The sequence below is a fragment of the Alosa sapidissima genome, chromosome 3 (genome assembly GCF_018492685.1).
Source record: "Alosa sapidissima isolate fAloSap1 chromosome 3, fAloSap1.pri, whole genome shotgun sequence".
In the NCBI taxonomy this organism is placed as follows: domain Eukaryota; kingdom Metazoa; phylum Chordata; class Actinopteri; order Clupeiformes; family Clupeidae; genus Alosa; species Alosa sapidissima.
Window position 1 is genome coordinate 13,327,656 of NC_055959.1, and position 19,568 is coordinate 13,347,223.

At 41.5% G+C, this 19,568-nt stretch overlaps 1 protein-coding gene across 10 annotated transcripts in view; it reads left to right on the forward strand.

Moving 5' to 3' along the window:
• Positions 1 to 17,052, forward strand: part of LOC121705032 (meprin A subunit beta-like) — a 32,203-nt gene extending 15,151 nt beyond the window's left edge. For 8 of the 10 annotated variants that reach the window (XM_042085729.1, XM_042085731.1, XM_042085732.1 and 5 more), the window contains 5 exons: positions 14,593 to 15,036; positions 15,610 to 15,792; positions 15,973 to 16,087; positions 16,212 to 16,238; positions 16,810 to 17,052. In XM_042085729.1, coding sequence (XP_041941663.1) covers positions 14,593 to 15,036; positions 15,610 to 15,792; positions 15,973 to 16,087; positions 16,212 to 16,238; positions 16,810 to 16,873 — 833 coding nt within the window. In that variant the 3' untranslated portion in view covers positions 16,874 to 17,052. Of the gene's footprint in view, positions 1 to 14,592; positions 15,037 to 15,428; positions 15,577 to 15,609; positions 15,793 to 15,972; positions 16,088 to 16,211; positions 16,239 to 16,809 lie in introns of those variants that run through there. The other 2 variants (XM_042085733.1, XM_042085735.1) reach the window with 2 other exon arrangements.
• The last annotated feature ends 2,516 nt before the right edge of the window (positions 17,053 to 19,568 follow it).

The following is a 19,568-nucleotide window of genomic DNA, read 5'->3' on the forward strand; positions in this document are numbered from 1 at the left end:
GAGCGCTACACGCAAGATGGATTAGCCTACTGGCTGGAAAATACTTTGGATATGTTGAAGTACGTTCTATGACTCTATGGGCGCCATTTTAATAAGCTCAGGTGTCGTCACAGACGCTGGCTACCGTGGGAATCCTATGGCGCTGATCCTAAAATGTTATCAATATTTGTTCTTTAAAGCTGTATGTTGAAATTACGAGAAACCCAATAGACCACACCATGTCTAGACCAGTTAAATATATTGTATAAAGACAATGTCGAATTATTCCCGAGGGTAAATTAGGCTAGGGCACTGACATCTGTCCATCATTCACCAAAACTAAGTTCAATAGGCCTATGTTTGGGATATAGCGTCGTTAATGTAATTTCGTTACTTTGTTGGGAAACGAAGTAGTCTAAAGGTAGCCTACATTTAAATTTCATTAATTCGTTACAGTTACTAAATAACTGTAACGTCCATTCCTGCATTAGGCCTAGGCCTATTCATATAGCCTATTTTTGTCTCCATGATTGCTTATGTAAAATATGGATTAGCCTTGACAGGCTACATTATTTCATAGAGATGTGCGTAGTGTAGCTACAGCACGCATTCTCTCCCTGCGCCTCTCTCCCTCAAACGGGTTCAGCCTGCATCTCCCCTAAGCAAATCAAACGGTGGCTTGTGCAATAACTGTTCATGCAGACTTCAACTGGCGCGGTAGCCTACACAACTTTGCAAAGTCAACTTGAATGTATCAATTTTGAACAAAGTTCTACAAGTTTACATTACATTACATTACATTTGGCTGACGCTTTTTTAGCCAAAGCGACTAACAACATGGTAAACAGTTTAAGTTTTAGAGCAATTCTCAACAATTTTAGGACAATTTAAAAACATTAGAGTACAGTAAGAATAAGTGCATCAGTGAGTGCTGTTTTTAACAGTTACTTGTCAGTTTAAGATGGCTGGTGAGTGCTAGGATCAGTAAGACTTGTTGTAAGTGTTGCTATGAGAGGAGATGTTCTCTAAAGAGCAGGAGTTTTTTGAAAATGGAGAAGGATGTCCCTGCCCTTGTAGGAACTGGCAGTGTGTTCCACCAACGAGGAACAACAGATGAGAAAAGTTTGGATTGGCTTGAGCGTACCGGTGGTAGAGCTAGACATCGTTCGTCTGAGGAGCGCAGCGGTCTGGAGATAGCGTATGTCTGTATGAGGGCATTCAAGTAGGTGGGAGCAGAACCGGAGCCTTGAATTTGATGCGGGCCGCCATAGGTAGCCAGTGTAGCTGGATGAGCAGCGGGGTAACATGTGCCCTTTTGGGTTGGTTGTAGACCAGGCGCGCCGCCGCGTTCTGGATCATCTGAAGTGGTTTCACTGAGCAGGCTGGGAGACCTGTCAGGAGGGCATTGCAGTAGTCGAGTCGTGAGATGACTATTGCCTGAACCAGAAGTTGGGTAGCATCTTGAGTCAAGTAAGTCCTGATTTTCCTTATGTTGTAGAGTGCGAAACGGCATGACCGGGCGACTGAGGCAACATGATCTGAGAAGTTTAGTTGGTTGTCGAGAACAACTCCTAGATTTCTTGCAGTCCTGGTAGGTGAAACAGACAGGGAGTCAAATTTGATGTTGATGTCGTGGTGTATGGTAGGTTTAGCTGGGAGGACCAGCAGTTCAGTCTTTGAGAGGTTCAGCTGGAGGTGGTGTGCCTTCATCCATGTAGCTATGTCTGAGAGGCAATCCGAGATCCGTGCTGAAACCAAGGGGTCATCAGGTGGAAAGGACAGATAGAGCTGTGTGTCGTCTGCATAGCAGTGGTATGAGAAGCCATGCGAACGGATAATCTGTCCCAAGGAGGTGGTGTAGATAGCAAAGAGAAGGGGGCCCAGCACTGAGCCCTGGGGGACCCCTGTGGTGAGATGGTGAGGTGCAGATAGCTGACCAAGCCATGATACGTTAAACGAGCGTCCTGTGAGGTAGGATTCAAACCAGGAGAGAGCAGAACCGGAGATTCCCATGTTAGCGAGTATAGAGAGAAGGATGCGGTGATTAACCGTGTCAAAGGCAGCCGATAGGTCAAGCAGAATGAGTACTGATGACCGAGCGGTCGCCCTGGCTTCTTTTAAGGCTTCTGTTACAGACAGCAGAGCCGTTTCGTTAGAGTGGCCGCTTTTGAACCCAGACTGATTTGGATCCAGAAGGTTGTTCTGTGAAAGGAAGTCAGAGACCTGTTTGGAGACTGCTCGTTCAATGCCTTTGGATAGGAAAGGCAGGAGTGAGACAGGGCGGTAGTTCTCGACTTGAGCAGGGTTGAGAGAAGCTTTCTTAAGTAACGGTGTTACCCGGGCCATTTTGAACGCTGTTGGAAATGTGCCGGAGGTTAGTGAGGCATTGATCACATGTGTGATAGCTGGAGCGATGGTCGGGCTGATGGACTGAAGTAGGCTCGTAGGTATAGGGTCCAGTGAACATGTGGTAGGACGGCTGCATGTCAGGAGTCTAGATACTTCACTCTCGGAGAGAGGCGTGAAGGCTGAAAAAGATGTTCCAGCAGTCCCTAGAGGTAGTAGGAGTGCGGTATCTGAGTCAGATGCGTTGAGTGGGCATGTAGATAATTGACTGCTGATTGCCGCCACTTTGTTTGTAAAAAATGAGGCGAGGGTATCTGCAGTAAGGCTGGATGGAGGAGGAGGCAGCTGAGGGTTGAGTAGCGATTTGAAGGTTGAGAAAAGTTTTCGAGTGTCTGTAGCGCTGTTGATTTTGTCATTGTAGAAAGCCGTCTTAGCAGTAGTGATGCTGGCTGAGAAAGAGGTCAGGAGTGTCTGGTAGTTTTTGAGGTCATCAGTTAGTTTGGATTTGTGCCATTTCCTCTCCGCGGCTCTGAGTTTGGTGCGCTGCGATCGGAGGGTATCATTTAGCCATGGATGAGAGTTTGGATCGATATTTAACACAACGTTGTCTGTCACGTTGTTAATCGCAAACGCAAATTTATTCAAACGGCTAAGGAATTAACTGTAGCTTAATTTGTGGAGATCGAAGAGAAAGCATCTGTTTGACATAGGCCTACGCGTAGCCACGGACGGCACGGTCTACTTGTCAGTCTTGCCCGTCCGATTAGAGGGCTTTCCTTCGTTTACGCTCACCATCTTAAAAAGACGCGCATGCAAGTCAACACTGCGCTGAAACCTCAAAAATCAGTCAAATCGCGAAAAGCCACAGCTCCGTTTAATTGTCAGGTGTGATGAAATGCGTTCATAATCCACTTCTTATGTCATAAACGTTGAATGCCTATGGAAAGGTTTTGTAGTAGGATTGTCCAATGGTCAGTGTTGCTTCAATTTGTGTTTTGATTTATGCGACGAACCGATGCTGGGTTCATCAGTTTTGTGCAAGTTTAAAACGTTTAGCCAACTGCCTAATTTGTCATTTTCGTTCTATAATTTCCATTTCTCATGTCATGAATGTAACATGCCTATGATAAGGCTTTGCAGTTGTACAAGATGGTCAATCTATTGTCTCATTTGTGATTCATGTGATGCGCACACCAATGCTGGGTTCATGCACTTGATCAGCCTAGAACAGGAACATTTTGGAGAGGGAATGAGAGAATGAACGCACGCAAGAAACACTTTTTAATTAAACGTAGGCCTAATTTACAAAGACATCGTAAAACACTGAAAGTTAATATTTACACCACTTAGATTTATAAGACGTCACTCGCCAGGACCAATGAGGGAACTGGGAGTGGTCGAAGGAAATCGTGAAGCTGTCCGCGCGCGCGCGCGGATTGATTATAGAACCCCTGTTAACCTAATGATTCTGACCCCGCTAGATATGGAGAAGTTTCGGTCAAAGTAATATTACTATCCATAGTAGGCCGATGTAGGCCTACCCACGATACTGTTACAAGAATGCCTTCTAGCTATTTTAATTAGACTCAACTTCCCCAAGAATAGTGTGCGAGCCCCTCCTCGGCCGACTAAGGCGTTCTACATACTCGACGCACCCGACCGGTAGCGCGACACTGTGACGTCAAAATGACGTAGATCTTGCTGGCGCGCCAAGATTTTAGCCAGGTAGCGCGAGGTAGCGCACCACTCATATTTTTTCAAACGAGCGCGACAAAGCGGAAACAGGAAGATGGACTAGTTCGAGGGCAAGCGAGAGTTGCAGTGTTTTGTTACAGTCGTGAATTTGTAATAGTTTGCTGGATAAGTTAATAAAGTTACCAGCGAGAGTTGCAACACATGGAATTAAGAGGAAAGAATAGAAACGATTTATTTTCAAACAAAGGATATCTATTAAGGCCTGAACAAAATCTCTTTCCACTTCAGGAAATTACACAAACTCAGCCAGCTGCTAGCTAGCTAGCCAGCTAACTAAACTGTTTAAATTATTAAAATTTCCCTCGGGATGACTAAAGTATCTATCTATCTATCTATCTATCTATCTATCTATCTATCTACCTGTGCGCACACCTTGGAAACTAGATGATAATGATGGTGGTAGTTGTGAATAGTAGCAACCAAAGTCTGAAGTACCATCACAGAGGCTAGCTAATAGCAGAGCCCGTTTACATTCTCTGCTACTAGTGTTTCTTAATGCAGCTTCTTCTGCTGTGTAACGTAGTTAGCGTTAATCTTTTCACAACAGCGACACCTCTGTTCAGGAGAATATTGCAACTAGTGTCGTGACCACGACGCGCGAGTATAAATGGTTACGGCACTTCTGTGATGTCACATTGTCGCGCTACAGGTCGGGTGCGTCGAGTATGTGGCGCACTTAATTCGCGAGGCGCCATTTACTGAGTAATGATCCTAGTGTGAAAGTTGGTCAGAGGCTATAGTGCTGGCCTGGACCATTATACTCATCTGGACAGAACATCTTATTGAAGCTACAGAGGGTTCAGGGTGTGCTAAGGTTAGCTGTCTAATTCCAGACTACTAATAAAATCAGTGACCCACCACAGTACAATACGATGGCCAGTTCTCCTGGTAGCATGCCTACTTTCACTGATTTAGCCCCACGGCCCTAGGGACTAATCCTAGCCGTTCCCCCTGGCACATCTTAAACTTTGAGGGATATCTAAAGAAATTCTAGAAAACTATGCGGGTCAAAGCATAACAATTTATTTGTCAGGTACAAGCTATTCATCCAATACATTATAGAAGGTACATCTAAATGAATAATGTGAAAGTTACGAAACAGGTTAAAGATTTAGGAAACCATATGAAGCAATCAGAGAATGAACATACCAGCTCAGAGGATGATGACTACACACCTTAGTGGTGCGGGAGATTCTGACTACAGAATGGCTCCTAGAATCTTCTTCTTCTATAATGTTTAGTGGCAGTTTGCATACTTTGTGCACTACCGCCATCTTCCGGGCTGAGGTGTGATCCAACAGGATGCTATTTATATCCAGTTTTTAAATTAAATGGGGAAAAAAAAAAAAAAAAAAAAATTCTATTTGCTAGTTGGGTCTCTTTTATGAAAGCTATAACAGCCTTAGCTGTGGACTGTGTGCTAGATATACTTAGTAGGTTTCCCATGGTTAGATCTTTTTTAACCACTCCCTTCATTTTTTCTCTTTCTCTGTTATAATATGTGCAGTCTATGAGTATGTGTTTAACACTTTCTATTGCGCCACAGTGTGCACATACCCCGTTTGATGTTTGCCTATAATATGTACCGTATTTTCCGGACTATAAGTCGCTCCTAAGTCGCATCAGTCAAAAAATGCGTCATGAGCAGGAAAAAAACATATATAAGTCGCACCGGACTATAAGTCGCATTTATTTAGAAATCTATTTCACAAAATCTAAAACCAAAAACAGAGACTATGTAACTGGATTATTGAGGCCAAAAAGATTAATGAAGATGAAGGAGTGAAGGCAGCCAAGAGGAGGGCAGGAAGGTAATTGCAAAGCAAAAGATTCACTGAAAGAAAATGCCATGAGGTGCACCAAAATGTTACTAAAATGTGGAGAATACAATGCAATCAAGCATTTTGGGCGATGTGGAGTCACAAGCTGGCAGCAGATTAAATGCTCATGAGAGAGAAAAAGAGGCAGTTTTAGACGTGACCAAAACGATAGGCCTATAGGCCCGACGGTAATTGTAAAGCAATTTACAAAAGATTCACTGAACAAAAATGCTAATATGATACATGAAAATGTAGCTAAAAATGTGGAGAATACAATGCAATCAAGCATTTTGGGCGACGTGGAGTCACAAGCTGGCAGCAGATTAAATGCTCACGATAGAGAAAAAGACGGTTTTAAAAGGACGTGACCTAAGCTGAGGCAAGCCATGGCAATAGGCCAATAGGCCCGACGGTATTTGTAAAGCAATTTACAAAAGATTCACAGAACAAAAATGCTGATGTGGTACATGAAAATGTAGCTAAAAATGTGGAGAATGCAATGCAATCAAGCATTTTGGATGATGTAGAGATACAAGCTGGCAGCCGATTAAATGCTCGAGAGAGAAAAAGATGCGGGTTTAAATTGACGTGCAGACCGAAGCTGCAGCAAGCAGGTAATATTTAGAAATGTATTTCACAAAATCCAAGACTAAGAACAGACAGACTATGTAACTGTACACATTGAGGCCAAAAATATTGAGAATTCTACAGGGAATGTTAATGAAGAAGAAGGAGTGAATAGTGGCAAGAGGCAAGCCTAAGCTGAGGCAAGCCATGGCAATAGGCCAATAGGCCCGACGCTAATTGTAAAGCAATTTACCAAAAAAATCACTGAACTCAAATGCTGATGTGGTACATGAAAATTTAGCTAAAAATGTGGAGAATGCAATGCAATCAATCATTTTGGACGATATATTGGCACAGGCTGGCATGCAGAAGAACAATTGCTTGGCTGGCCACCTCCGAGAGAGCGAGAGAAAAAAAGATGCACATTTAAAAGGGTCTAAATTCCAGCGCGGAATTGCGGGTATTGCGAATACATTATTACTTAGTATTGAGCATAATAATAAAAGTCCCGCAAATCTAGCCATCATAATGCAAGAGATTCCCACACATTTTACCCTGTACCCTGTCTGACATTAATATAATAATGGAGCGGCCTGAATGGACTATTGACGGACCAACTCTGACTTCAATTGAACCCCATGCAGAGACACACAAACGCGGGCACGCAGGACCACTTTAGGGGTGCCTCTCTTTCGTTGCTCTCTCTCTCTCTCAGCAGGATTTGTCACCGCTGAAGTCAAATTATAGGCTAGGTGCTTCAACATCAACCGCTATCTACAGGAAAGGAAAACAAACATTTAGCAATCAGGAACCGTCAGGAATTTTGCAAATGCAGAAGCATGACCGCCTAGGCTATAACGTAGAGAACATGGATGACTTCTCTATTTGACGTTCGATTGCGGACGTGAACAGACAGCTACAGACACGGAGCGCACATTAGGCCTACTTTCACTTTCTGTGCGTATTCATTACGTGAAAGATAACTAGATGTACCGCATAGCGGTACAAAATATGACCGCCGCTCAGTCTTGTACATCCGTTCCGCGAAAATAAATCACACTTCAATTTGTCTCCATATTTTACTCCATCCCCCACTCTTGAAACTTTTATGTATGCTTGTTTGGCATGCCTGAGTGTGTGTGTGCGGCTGCACAGAAAGTAGCCTACTGGTGCTGAAAAGGTGAATAGATTGTAGAATAGCCAAAGAAGATGTAGCATTGTTATAAAACCTTTAAAATCTCTAAACAATCACAAGTAGGGCAGTTCATCACAGTTCATCCATTGCAACTGGATTGATGAAAGGTCACTTACACCTGTAGGCTACATTGTATTTGGGAAAAGCAAAAGGTATCAGCATAATGTTATTTATTTATTTATTTGTTATGTATTTATAAACAAAAACATCTCTGTCAGTTCCATGCCGTTTTCAACAGCTATCAAAAACAAAGGTCATTTTTGGATGGATGGATTTTTTGTGAATGTTTCTTCTTCTACATAAGATTTTAGTCATCTTTAGTTCATGTAATACTTTATTGTCAATGCACAAATTAAGTAACAGTAGTCTGAAACGTTATTGTTAATGCACAAATTAAGTAACAGTAGCCTAGTCTGAAACGAAATGCTGTTTTACATCTAACCAGTGGTGCAAATAACTGACATGTCCAAATGGGCCTTGATGAAATGCGTCGCTAGACTGTTCATACACATTTTAACGGGCCAAAGTTGAAGAGCTTTTGTCCGTTATTGTTCGTGCAAATATTGGCTGATTCATGTTCCCTTGCATTGTGTAACTGAGGTCCATGGCTAGTCTGGCTTTCATCAGACCAAGCTCAATCTTTTAAGAAATCAAAAAATAAATAGCGTGCAGATCAGGCTGGGTTCACCCAGCCTAGTCCATAGGCACCCGATATTGTTTAATTTTCCGATTGAGATATACACGCTCTGGCTATTCTAAATGCAAAAATGCATCAGGGAGTTATGACAAAACGGTAACTAACAAACTAGATCCTAATAGAAAGCTGTTAGCTTCCCTAAGCTACAGGTAGGATTATAAGGTAGGCCTATTTACAACATAAATTGTCAATAGGCTATGCTGGCGACACAAATAAAATCTCCTTTGGAAACCAATGGCTTACGCCTTACAGTATCAAGCGGACTTAAACTGCCATATCGTGGCGAAAAATTGTAATAACATTCAAGCAGCTCCATGAGTCAAGGAAAGCGCGAATGAAGTAGCCACTTCTAAATGGGACCGACTACACAGTAGCTTAAGGTGTGTTGCTAAAGCAGCCATAATGAAATGAAGGTGTCATTGTTTGGATACTTCACACACACGTGCTTTTTAATTTCACACGACTACAACTACCAAGCTGTAATCAAAGCGCATCGATTCCCCTCTCACACCATGCACGCACTTAAAACAAAATAAACAGGCGTCTCAGTCTCACGCATGTATAGGCAAAACTGTATCAGACCGGTGTAACGTTGGTAAATCTTCCATTGCACAGAATGATTTTGTAGCACGTGCAATAAATGACAGTAGAAAGATACAAACAGTGTTGCTATCAATTTGCTTGGTATAACCGCATTTATAGTTTTCTACAAATGCAATCAATCAAATGCCTCCATCACTCAACCAACGCTAACGGTAACATTACCTAGGTCCTTATTGATATTACAAGATTAACGTACCTGCAGTAAAAACCAAGCATGTCCGATAAACATCCTCAGCTTTATTTCGGCTTCAAGAAGAAATGGGAATTACACTTCATGTGAACATCGTCCTATCCTTATTAGATGTCCGCTGCGGTAAATTACAGTCCTTGTAGGAAGCGTCCATTGTTTTTTCCAACCCACTTTTAACTTCCAACAAAATTACGTCTCACTGCAACGATGCGCCATCTAGTGGACAAACGACTACTTATCGCCAATACTGAAAATGCAGCCATGATGATGATGATGAATATTTATTTTGGCTTTCTTTTAATCCTACCGAATTTGTAATTATGTATCGGCCGTTCTAATACCGATAGTATGTGGGTGCCTGTGTGTGTGCACCGCCATTTACAGGCCAATGAGTGTACAGTCACTAAATGTACACATAACCTAATTGTTTTAGACCCCCCCATGGATGAAATTCTACGAAACTTGGCATACCCCCAGAGAATGCCAGGTCAATCATACACATAAAATTTGGTGCAGTTCTGAACATCTTAACTGAAGATAGGGGCAATTAAAGCAGAATAATATTGCATTTTCATTTTTTACCGGGGGGTGGGGGTGCAAATCACAAATGAGTGATTATGAGCCAGGTTGATGTGGGCCCTTGAGACCAACATACCATAAAAGATTCTTCATCCTCAGTGCCACGGTTCAGGTAGTTATTTAGGAAAAACTGTTTTTTTTTTTTTGCGGTTCGGGGGGCCCAGCCCGGGGGGTGGGTTGGTGGTGGTCCCCGGGGACGAAATGAAATTTTTCCGTAAAAGTCTAGTGGGGCTACATACCCACCAAATTTCATGTACCCCGGTGGTTCGGTGTCCCGGGTATCAATGACCAAAAATTCAGGGAGTAGATGACGGGAAAAATTCTTGAATTATGTGCATGTGTGCGTGTACAAAGTTATGTTTATGTGTGTGGGTGTGTGTGTGTATGTGCGTGCTTGTGTGTTTGCCTGCGTATGTGTGTTTGTGCATGTGCATGCATGCGTACATATGTCTACTGTGTGAGTATGTGTCATACGTATGATTACTGTAAATGTATGTGTGTGCGTGTGTATCTGTTTATGCACATGTGTGCACATGGAATGGGTTAACATGACCCCTGGAGGCAAACATACGGAAAAAATTGGTCATCCTAGGCCCTACAGTTCTCAAGATATTCACAGAGAACTGTGTCTGCCCTACCCTCCTTTCGGGGGGTCCAGTCCAGCGGGGGGGCTACAGATCAAAACGAAGAATGACGGTTCCATGCTATCCATGTGGGGGTACATGCCCACCAAGTTTCGTGTACCCCGGTCTTTCAGTGTCCCGGGAATCCTTGTTGGTGTACGTCACTAAATGTACACATAAATTATTTTATTGTAAGGCCCCCCATGAACGAAAGTACACAAAACTTGGCATGCATTCGGAGGGTGTCATAATGATCCTACACTTTTAATTTCGTGCAGTTTTGACCTTGTCAGCCAGCGATATTGTGATGAAAACACCACATTTTTTGCTTTTTAATTTTTAACTAGGTGGCGCTATACATGAAATAAGTGGTAATGGGATGGGTTGACATGCCCCCTTAAGACCAACATACATAAAAAAGGTGGACCTCCTAGGCCCTACGGTTCTCGAGATATTCACAGAAAACTGTCTCCGGCCACCTACAGGCCAGTTGGTGTATAGTAACATAAATTAATTTATTGTGTGGCCCCCCATGAACGGAATTCCACAAAACTTGGCGTGCATACAGAGGGTGTCATAATGATCCTACAATTCCAATTTCGTGCAGTTTTGACTATGTTAGGTCACAGATACCTTCAATTACAACACCTCATTTTTACTTTTTTGTGTTTAACTAGGTGGCGCTATACATGAAATGAGTGGTTATGGAATGGGTTGACATGGCCCATTGAGATCAACATACAAAAAAAAAATGGTCCTCCTAAACCCTACGGTTTTCGAGATATTCACAGAAAACTGTGTCTGCCCTACCCTCCTTTCGGGGGGTCCAGTCCAGCGGGGGGGCTACAGATCAAAACGAAAAACGATGGTTCCATGCTATCCATGTGGGGTTACATGCCCACCAAGTTTCGTGTACCCCGGTCTTTCAGTGTCCCGGGAATCATTGACGGAAAAACTTACACCATTTTTTTTTGTATGTTGATCTCAAGGGGCCATGTCAACCCATTCCATAACCACTCATGTATAGCACCACCTAGTTAAACACAAAAAAGTAAAAATGAGGTGTTGTAATTGAAGGTATCTGTGACCTAACATAGTCAAAACTGCACGAAATTGGAAGTGTATGATCATTATGACACCCTCTGTATGCACGCCAAGTTTTGTGGAATTCCGTTCATGGGGGGCCACACAATAAATTAATTTATGTTACTATACACCAACTGGCCTGTAGGTGGCCAGAGACAGTTTTCTGTGAATATCTCGAGAACCGTAGGGCCTAGGAGGTCCATCTTTTTTATGTATGTTGGTCTTAAGGGGGCATGTCAACCCATCCCATTACCACTTATTTCATGTATAGCGCCACCTAGTTAAAAATTAAAAAGCAAAAAATGTGGTGTTTTCATCACAATATCGCTGGCTGACAAGGTCAAAACTGCACGAAATTAAAAGTGTAGGATCATTATGACACCCTCCGAATGCATGCCAAGTTTTGTGTACTTTCGTTCATGGGGGGCCTTACAATAAAATAATTTATGTGTACATTTAGTGACGTACACCAACAAGGATTCCCGGGACACTGAAAGACCGGGGTACACGAAACTTGGTGGGCATGTACCCCCACATGGATAGCATGGAACCGTCATTTTTCGTTTTGATCTGTAGCCCCCCCGCTGGACTGAACCCCCCGAAAGGAGGGTAGGGCAGACACAGTTCTCTGTGAATATCTTGAGAACTGTAGGGCCTAGGATGACCATTTTTTTCCGTATGTTTGCCTCCAGGGGTCATGTTAACCCATTTCATGTGCACACATGTGCACAAACAGATACACACACACACACACATACATTCACAGTAATGTCACAGGCACAAACACAAGCACGCACGCACACACACACACACACGCGCACACACACACACACACACACACACATAACATAAACATAACACAAACAATCAAGAATTTCTCAGAATTATAAACAGGCAAGATGGAGTTGGGGTTGTATAAAATGAATTTTACATGTGAAATCTATGAACTAATCATGTTTTGGTACTTGTTGTCTAGCAGATACCAGTGAGAATTGAGTGTGGATAATGCAATTTAGTGAGACAGTTAGAATCATATAGGCCTTTCAGCGTGATTTCTTTTTGTGGAAAAAATGTGCTGGACTGGGCGGCGGTCATATTTTGTACCGCTCTGCGGTACATCTAGTTACTTTACCATTTACCATTAGGGTGTTTAATTTGTTTCCCTTAATAGTGCAGGCCAAAATGTATCAGCTGTTTACTTGATTCGCCTATACAGAATAGAGGAGTACTGTATGTGTTATGCATGGTATGGAGGAAGATGGGACATAAGTTGATTGATGCTATATTTCATGTACAGTGCGTATGCTTTTAGAATATGTATAGTTTTGACTGTTCTATGACTTTGGTAAAACCATGACCCATGCATAGGCATGCATTGTTAATTATTAATCATAAACTATATTTATTAGTATAGCATGCACCTTTTTGTCAGATGTCACAACAATAGAGTCACCTTTTGCAGTTGATAAAGAAAATGATGGACTGATACTTTAGTGCAGGGGTTCCCAAACTTTTCAACCCGCGACCCCCAAAATAACCGTGCCAGAGATTGGCGACCCCCACTATCCCTGGATGTGACTCAAAAAATTAAATTAAATTAAATTAAAAAATAAAATTAAAAAAACGGTCATACGCACTAGGCTTATCCAAACACGGGCTTAATGACAACACAAAAGAACAGAGCAGCCTGTTATGATTTTACATATAGAAATTTACTATATGATAAAAGCAGAATACCTTAGTCAAAAAATAATATCCATGTAACATGAGTGCACATTATTGCTGTCGTGCAAACTTAACTTTGAAACATTACTTTAATTTCCATTTTAACAGAAGAATATCTCAGTCAGGGTAATATCCACAAACTGTTGTAAACATATGTACATTGTTGCTGCGCAAATTTACATTTTGGCAACTATGTTTCAGCGTTAATCTCATCTAATGAGATGGATGCGCGCTATGCGCGGAACACAGCAAGTCCATTCTTGGTTTAATTGTGGAGACGGCCACACGGAGATCATCCTACACATTTAGACGCGATCTGTATTTGTTTTTAATATACTGTATGTCAGTGCAGAGAAAGTCTTTTCGCACAGGTATGTGGAACGGCGTCAGTAGGTCCATCGCGGCCTTGAATAGCTGTGGATATTCCCCCTTGAAATCCAGAACTCAGCAAGCGTCTTGGAATTAAAATCTGTCTTTAAAGTGCGGTCAAGTGACAGCTCTTTTATTTTCCCCAAATTTATTTGATTTATGGAAATCATTTTGCGACCCACCCCTCGGCGTCCCGCGACCCCCCGGGGGGTCCCGATCCCCACTTTGGGAACCTATGCTTTAGTGTGATATACTGTATATGTTTCAGTGACCTCTAAATCAAATTAAACACCAAAACTACTTTCCTAGGCTAAATAATGCCTAACTATATGTACAGCTTGATCATTGTGAAATACTTACATGCAAAAACACACTGGCTCTATTTAAAGAGTCAACAACCATTTCCATTGATTCAAAGGGCCAAAACACCCAGTTTGATGGGGTCAGATATTCTTTAGAATGTGTATTCTACAACATTCTAATTACAGTTTTGTCAGTATTTGCAATCTGACCGCAGGAGGTATGTCAACATTTTATGCAATTTGGGCCTTTTTTTTTTGTTTTTTTGGCCTAAAACAAGGAGGGGGGGTTCATAACTTTTGTTGTTTGCTAATTAGGGGCAGCCATGATACGGCTGAAGTGCCCTTGAGCAAGGCACCTAACCCCTCACTGCTCCCCGAGCGCCGCTGTTGTAGCAGGCAGCTCACTGCGCCGGGATTAGTGTGTGCTTCACCTCACTGTGTGTTCACTGTGTGCTGAGTGTGTTTCACTAATTCACGGATTGGGATAAATGCAGAGACCAAATTTCCCTCACAGGATCAAAAGAGTATATATACTTATACTTAATTTAAATTTTGTACTATTTTGGCTTTTTGAGTTTTTAGGTGGACCCTTCAAACTTTTCATCAAATGGGGTTTCATTTCAAAGAGTTTCATCAAAATGGGTGGCGTAGCATGTATCACCCCCAGCCTGGTCCTCTCATGGACACACTCTTAATAGTCTAGTAGGAGTCCTGTGTAGTCCAGTTGTTATGCTTATGTAAGTCTGTCTTTTACAGGTTCCACAGCAGACTACTGGCAACTCCAACACATACAGCTGTACACAACTAAAGCCTTTTTGATTGAGTTTGAATCAGTAAAAGGAGAAGGAATGTCCAGTGGTGGCTTCTCATTGGATGATATCAACCTCTCAGAAACTACATGTCCACACTCTGTATGGCACATCAGGAATTTTGCTGAACACCTTCAACAGTCTGGTGTATTCAGCTTCAGTCCCAGGCTGTACTCTACTGAGGGATATTCCTACCAGGTCCTTGTCTCGTATGGGCCAGAGGCATTAGGAGTCTTTTTCTGGCTTGTTTCTGGAGTCTATGACAATAGCCTGCAGTGGCCATGTCCATCAAGACAAATCACTATTGAGCTGTTAGAGCAGACATCCAGCATCCTGAAACGCATGTCCAAACAAATCAGTGTGACTCTGGATACAACAGAAACCTTTACAAGTGAGTCATGACCTGACAATAGTCAAGCACACTAACAAGATGGAAAACATTTGCACACATAAATTAAAATAGCTGTTCTTAATGTAAAAAGTGAAACCAATATGAATCATGTCAGAATCTTCCCCATCTTTGATATAAAATTTCAATGCAACTAATAATAATTATGCTAGATCTGTAGAATGCCAAGGGCCCTAAGAAGTATTCAGGTATATTAATATAATATTCAGTATTCTAGGTGTGCTTTAGAGCAGAGAAGTTAAGTTCCTCTTTGTTTTTAGCTTTTTAACAGACCCCTAAAGATTTTACATGAACATTTACTGATATTTCAGACATTTCATTATTTATGTCCCTCACATTGGGTATGGTGTTCTCTTGGTGCTGTGCCTGTGCAGGATCCTATGGAATGATGTCCACAAAGTTCAAGCCATGGTCTCACCACACTCTAATAATGCAGAAGGAAAACTGATTTATCTTATAGCTTTTATTTTATTGTCAAGCCCAAATGATTTTTGTTAACAAATTTTCTTTTAGATTCTATCTTTATTTTTACCTCCGACATATTTTGTTTTATAGTTAATGGACAAACATTTTACAAATGGGATAATCCTTTGATATTTGGAAAACAGTATGAAGATTCAGAGGGCTGGTACTATGCAGGACCTTTAATAGGTGATGGCAATTTCATAAGCAAAGAACGCATCATGGCAGGGGATTTTATTCGAGGAGGGGATGCATTTCTGCTGATAAGCTTTGAAGGTAGAACTTTCCCAAAAATCTTCAATTCCAATACAATGTATGCAATATTGTGTCTAATACACCACTTTTGCTTAGCATTTTCAGTTTTCACACTGACAAGGTTTTTCAATTTCCAACGATTTGATTTCCATTGTGGTAATTAGATTGGATCCTTTTCTTGCTTTATGCTTAATTTTCCAGATGTGTTGGCTCAACCCAGCCCAATCCTTCCTACACCAATGTCTGTAACATATGACAGTTTTACTCCCAGCCCAGCTGACAACCTTAGTCCATGTGTATACTATGAATGCGATTTGTGAGTTTTGTCCATTTGGTTTTATGGTACCACACATCACCATCATTACTATCATAATTACTATTACTATTTCTACAAATAATAAAATTGCGGAATGTGAATCTATTTATTGTTTATCTTCCAGTGTTTCAGTGAACAGGACTGCAGTCTGGTAAGTGGATCTGACACATTTTCATTGTTTGAGTCAGTTCAGGACTTCTAAATCCTTTTAGTTTAAACTATGGAAGGATCTTAGGTCCGGGTAGCCTTCGGCACCCTGGTTTTATTTTCAGTTATACACAGTAGAGGATGTTAGAGAGGAACTCCAGCCATTTTTAACAGCCCTGTTGTTTGAGGTCAACGAACAAAACTTGGGGGAAAAATAAAAACAGTGCTGCATAGCTTGAGTTGTCCATCTAGTGGCTAGTACAGACATGCAGCTACAAAGCTATGCTATGGGGGCAGGCTATGTTTGTGCCTCTTGGTTTAACAATGTAATTACTATGTGTACTATGTGTATTGATGAATGTACAATACATGCACACCAGTAGGTGGGAAGTTATGGTACCAGCCATATGGCAGTACTCACCCCAGTTACCTTCAGAACTCATGTCAGTTACCCTAAGCACTAATAAGATCTCTCCAACTCAGACACTGAATTCATTTGTGGTATTTTTCATTGCATAGTAGAGAACACAACTGATGTCTATTTTTGTTGATATCTTCTCCTGTATGTCTTTCAGCATACCATCACATTTCATTGCGTTCCTTGCATTCATTGTGACTGTGATTTTATCAATCCACTAAGGGTAAATAACAGCAGATTCACTGTTTTGAGGCACTTTAGTTTGTTAAATAAGTTGATAATTAGCCATTATCCAATGTGAAAAATAACCCTCTCCATGTATGACATTCTATGGATAAAGTCATATGTACTGAAGTTGTCAATCTTTTTTTTTCTATATGGTAATAAATAACATCTTGAACTTTTTAGCCAGGTATATTATAGAATAAAATTATATATATAATATAATTGTGTATCGTGTTAATACATTGTTTGGTAAGTTACGGTCATATAGGTTTAGTCAGATTTTTTTCGCATGAGCAATTTTCCGTCAAGGATTCACTGTACACTGAATGACGTCAATGATTTGATAAATGATAAAATAATTTATGTGTACATTTAGTGACGTACACCAACAAGGATTCCCGGGACACTGAAAGACCGGGGTACACGAAACTTGGTGAGCATGTAACCCCACAAGGATAGCATGGAACCATCGTTTTTCATTTTCATCTGTAGCCCCCCCACTGGACTGGACCTATTTCTGTGAATATCTCAAGAACCGTAGGGTTAAGGAGGACCACCTTTCTTTTTGTATGTTGATCTTAAAGGAGAATTCCGGTGTGATATTGACCTAAAGTGTATTGAAACATGATACCGATTGTGAACGTATGTCTCATAGCCCATCTCGACTTGTCCCCTGCACTCCAAAATCTGGCGCTAGTTAGCCGATGCTACCAACAACTTTTTCAGTAGTGGTGCTTCGGCATCGGGCTAGCCATGCAAATAAATCACTGTTTTACACCCATTTACGAGGCTCAATGTATCTCCACACTTCATTGGTAGACTTCCTAGGGCCCTGACATTTAAAACGAGACATTGAGAACTTTGAAAAAGCACTGGTAGTTTACTTACAAGACGATTTATACAGACAGTATCTTCACGAAGTTTAACGTTTGCAGCCATCTTGAATTTAGTCACGATAAGTCGAGCAACGAGTAAGAATGAACAGGTATGATAAGGGATCAGATTCCAAAAATAATTCAGTGGAAATGCATGGATTCCAGTTTCTTCCAGTAGCAGCAACTGGAATCCATGCATTTCCACTGAATTATTTTTGGAATCTGATCCCTTATCATAGCTGTTCATTCTTACTCGTTGCTCGACTTATCGTGACTAAATTCAAGATGGCTGCAAACGCTAAACTTCGTGAAGATACTGTCTGTATAAATCGTCTTGTAAGTAAACTACCAGTGCTTTTTCAAAGTTCTCAATGTCTCGTTTTAAATGTCAGGGCCCTCGGAAGTCTACCAATGAAGTGTGGAGATACATTGAGCCTCGTAAATGGGTGTAAAACAGTGATTTATTTGCATGGCTAGCCCGATGCCGAAGCACCACTATTGAAAAAGATGTTGGTAGCATCGGCTAACTAGCGCCAGATTTTGGAGTGCAGGGGACAAGCCGAGATGGGCTATGAGACATACGTTCACACTCGGTATCATGTTTCGATACACTTTAGGTCAATATCACACCGGAATTCTCCTTTAAGGGGCCATGTCAACCCATTCCATTACCACTCATTTCATGTTTAGCGCCACCTAGTTAAAAATGAAAAAGTAAAAATGAGGTGTTGTAATTGCAGGTATCTGTGACCTGACATGGTCAAAACTGCACGAAATTGAAAGCGTAGGATCATTATGACACCCTCTGAATGCATGCCAAGTTTCATGGACTTTCGTTCATGGGGGGCCATACAATAAATTCATTTATATGTATATTTAGTGACTGTGCACCAACAGAGTTTCTGTGAATATCTTGAGAACCATAGGGCCTAGGATAACCAATTTTTTGCGTATGTTTGCCTCCAGGGGCCATGTTAACCCATTACACATGCACACATGTGCATAAACAGATATAGAACTATATATACAGTCTATGGTTAAGACTCGCCATAGAGAATGAATGGGGAAAATTACGGAGGTCATAGTTTGACGATGTCGTACTCCCGTGCGGGCCAGATGCTATATACCACGGACATGTTTTGGGGGGCCACCCAAAATGAGGTGGCGGGCCGTAGTTTAATGGTTACTGACTAGAACGGCTCGGGGTCAAAGGTCATATAGAATCGATTAACCTGCGCTATTTTTCTCAAATTAATTAATAGAAATGAATCAGTTATTTTGACAGCCCTAATTTATTTTCATTCCTAATTAGGTTTGTACTTCCTTAAAACGGCAGGTGGCGACACGAAAATGTGGTGGCCAACTAGCTTTTCCTCCGATGGCAACACAACACCGGTGCTTCTTTGGCTAAAGACACCCATTCACAATAAGTTGCAAAGTGTGTGTCATGCAACCCAAGCTAGTGACACCACACTCCTCCATAGCCTTTGCTGCATTACGTGCATTATCCCTGATCACAACATGCACATTCTTCGAGGTCAAGTACCATTGTCCAAGCATGTTTTCAAAAGCAAAAGAGATTACAGGTGCACTGTGAGAGCCAGGGAATTGTTGTGCGTGTAGAATTTCTCTTTCAGCTCATACTGTTCATTCAGTTAGTGTGCAGTCAAGCTTGTTGTTGGGCTAACATCGCTCATCCATATGTCAGTAGTAAAACTGATGTCTCTATTGTAACCTTGCTGTGCATGTGCAACAACATCATACAGACTAGGCCTATGGCCGTCTATGGAAAACATGAACATATATAATATATACA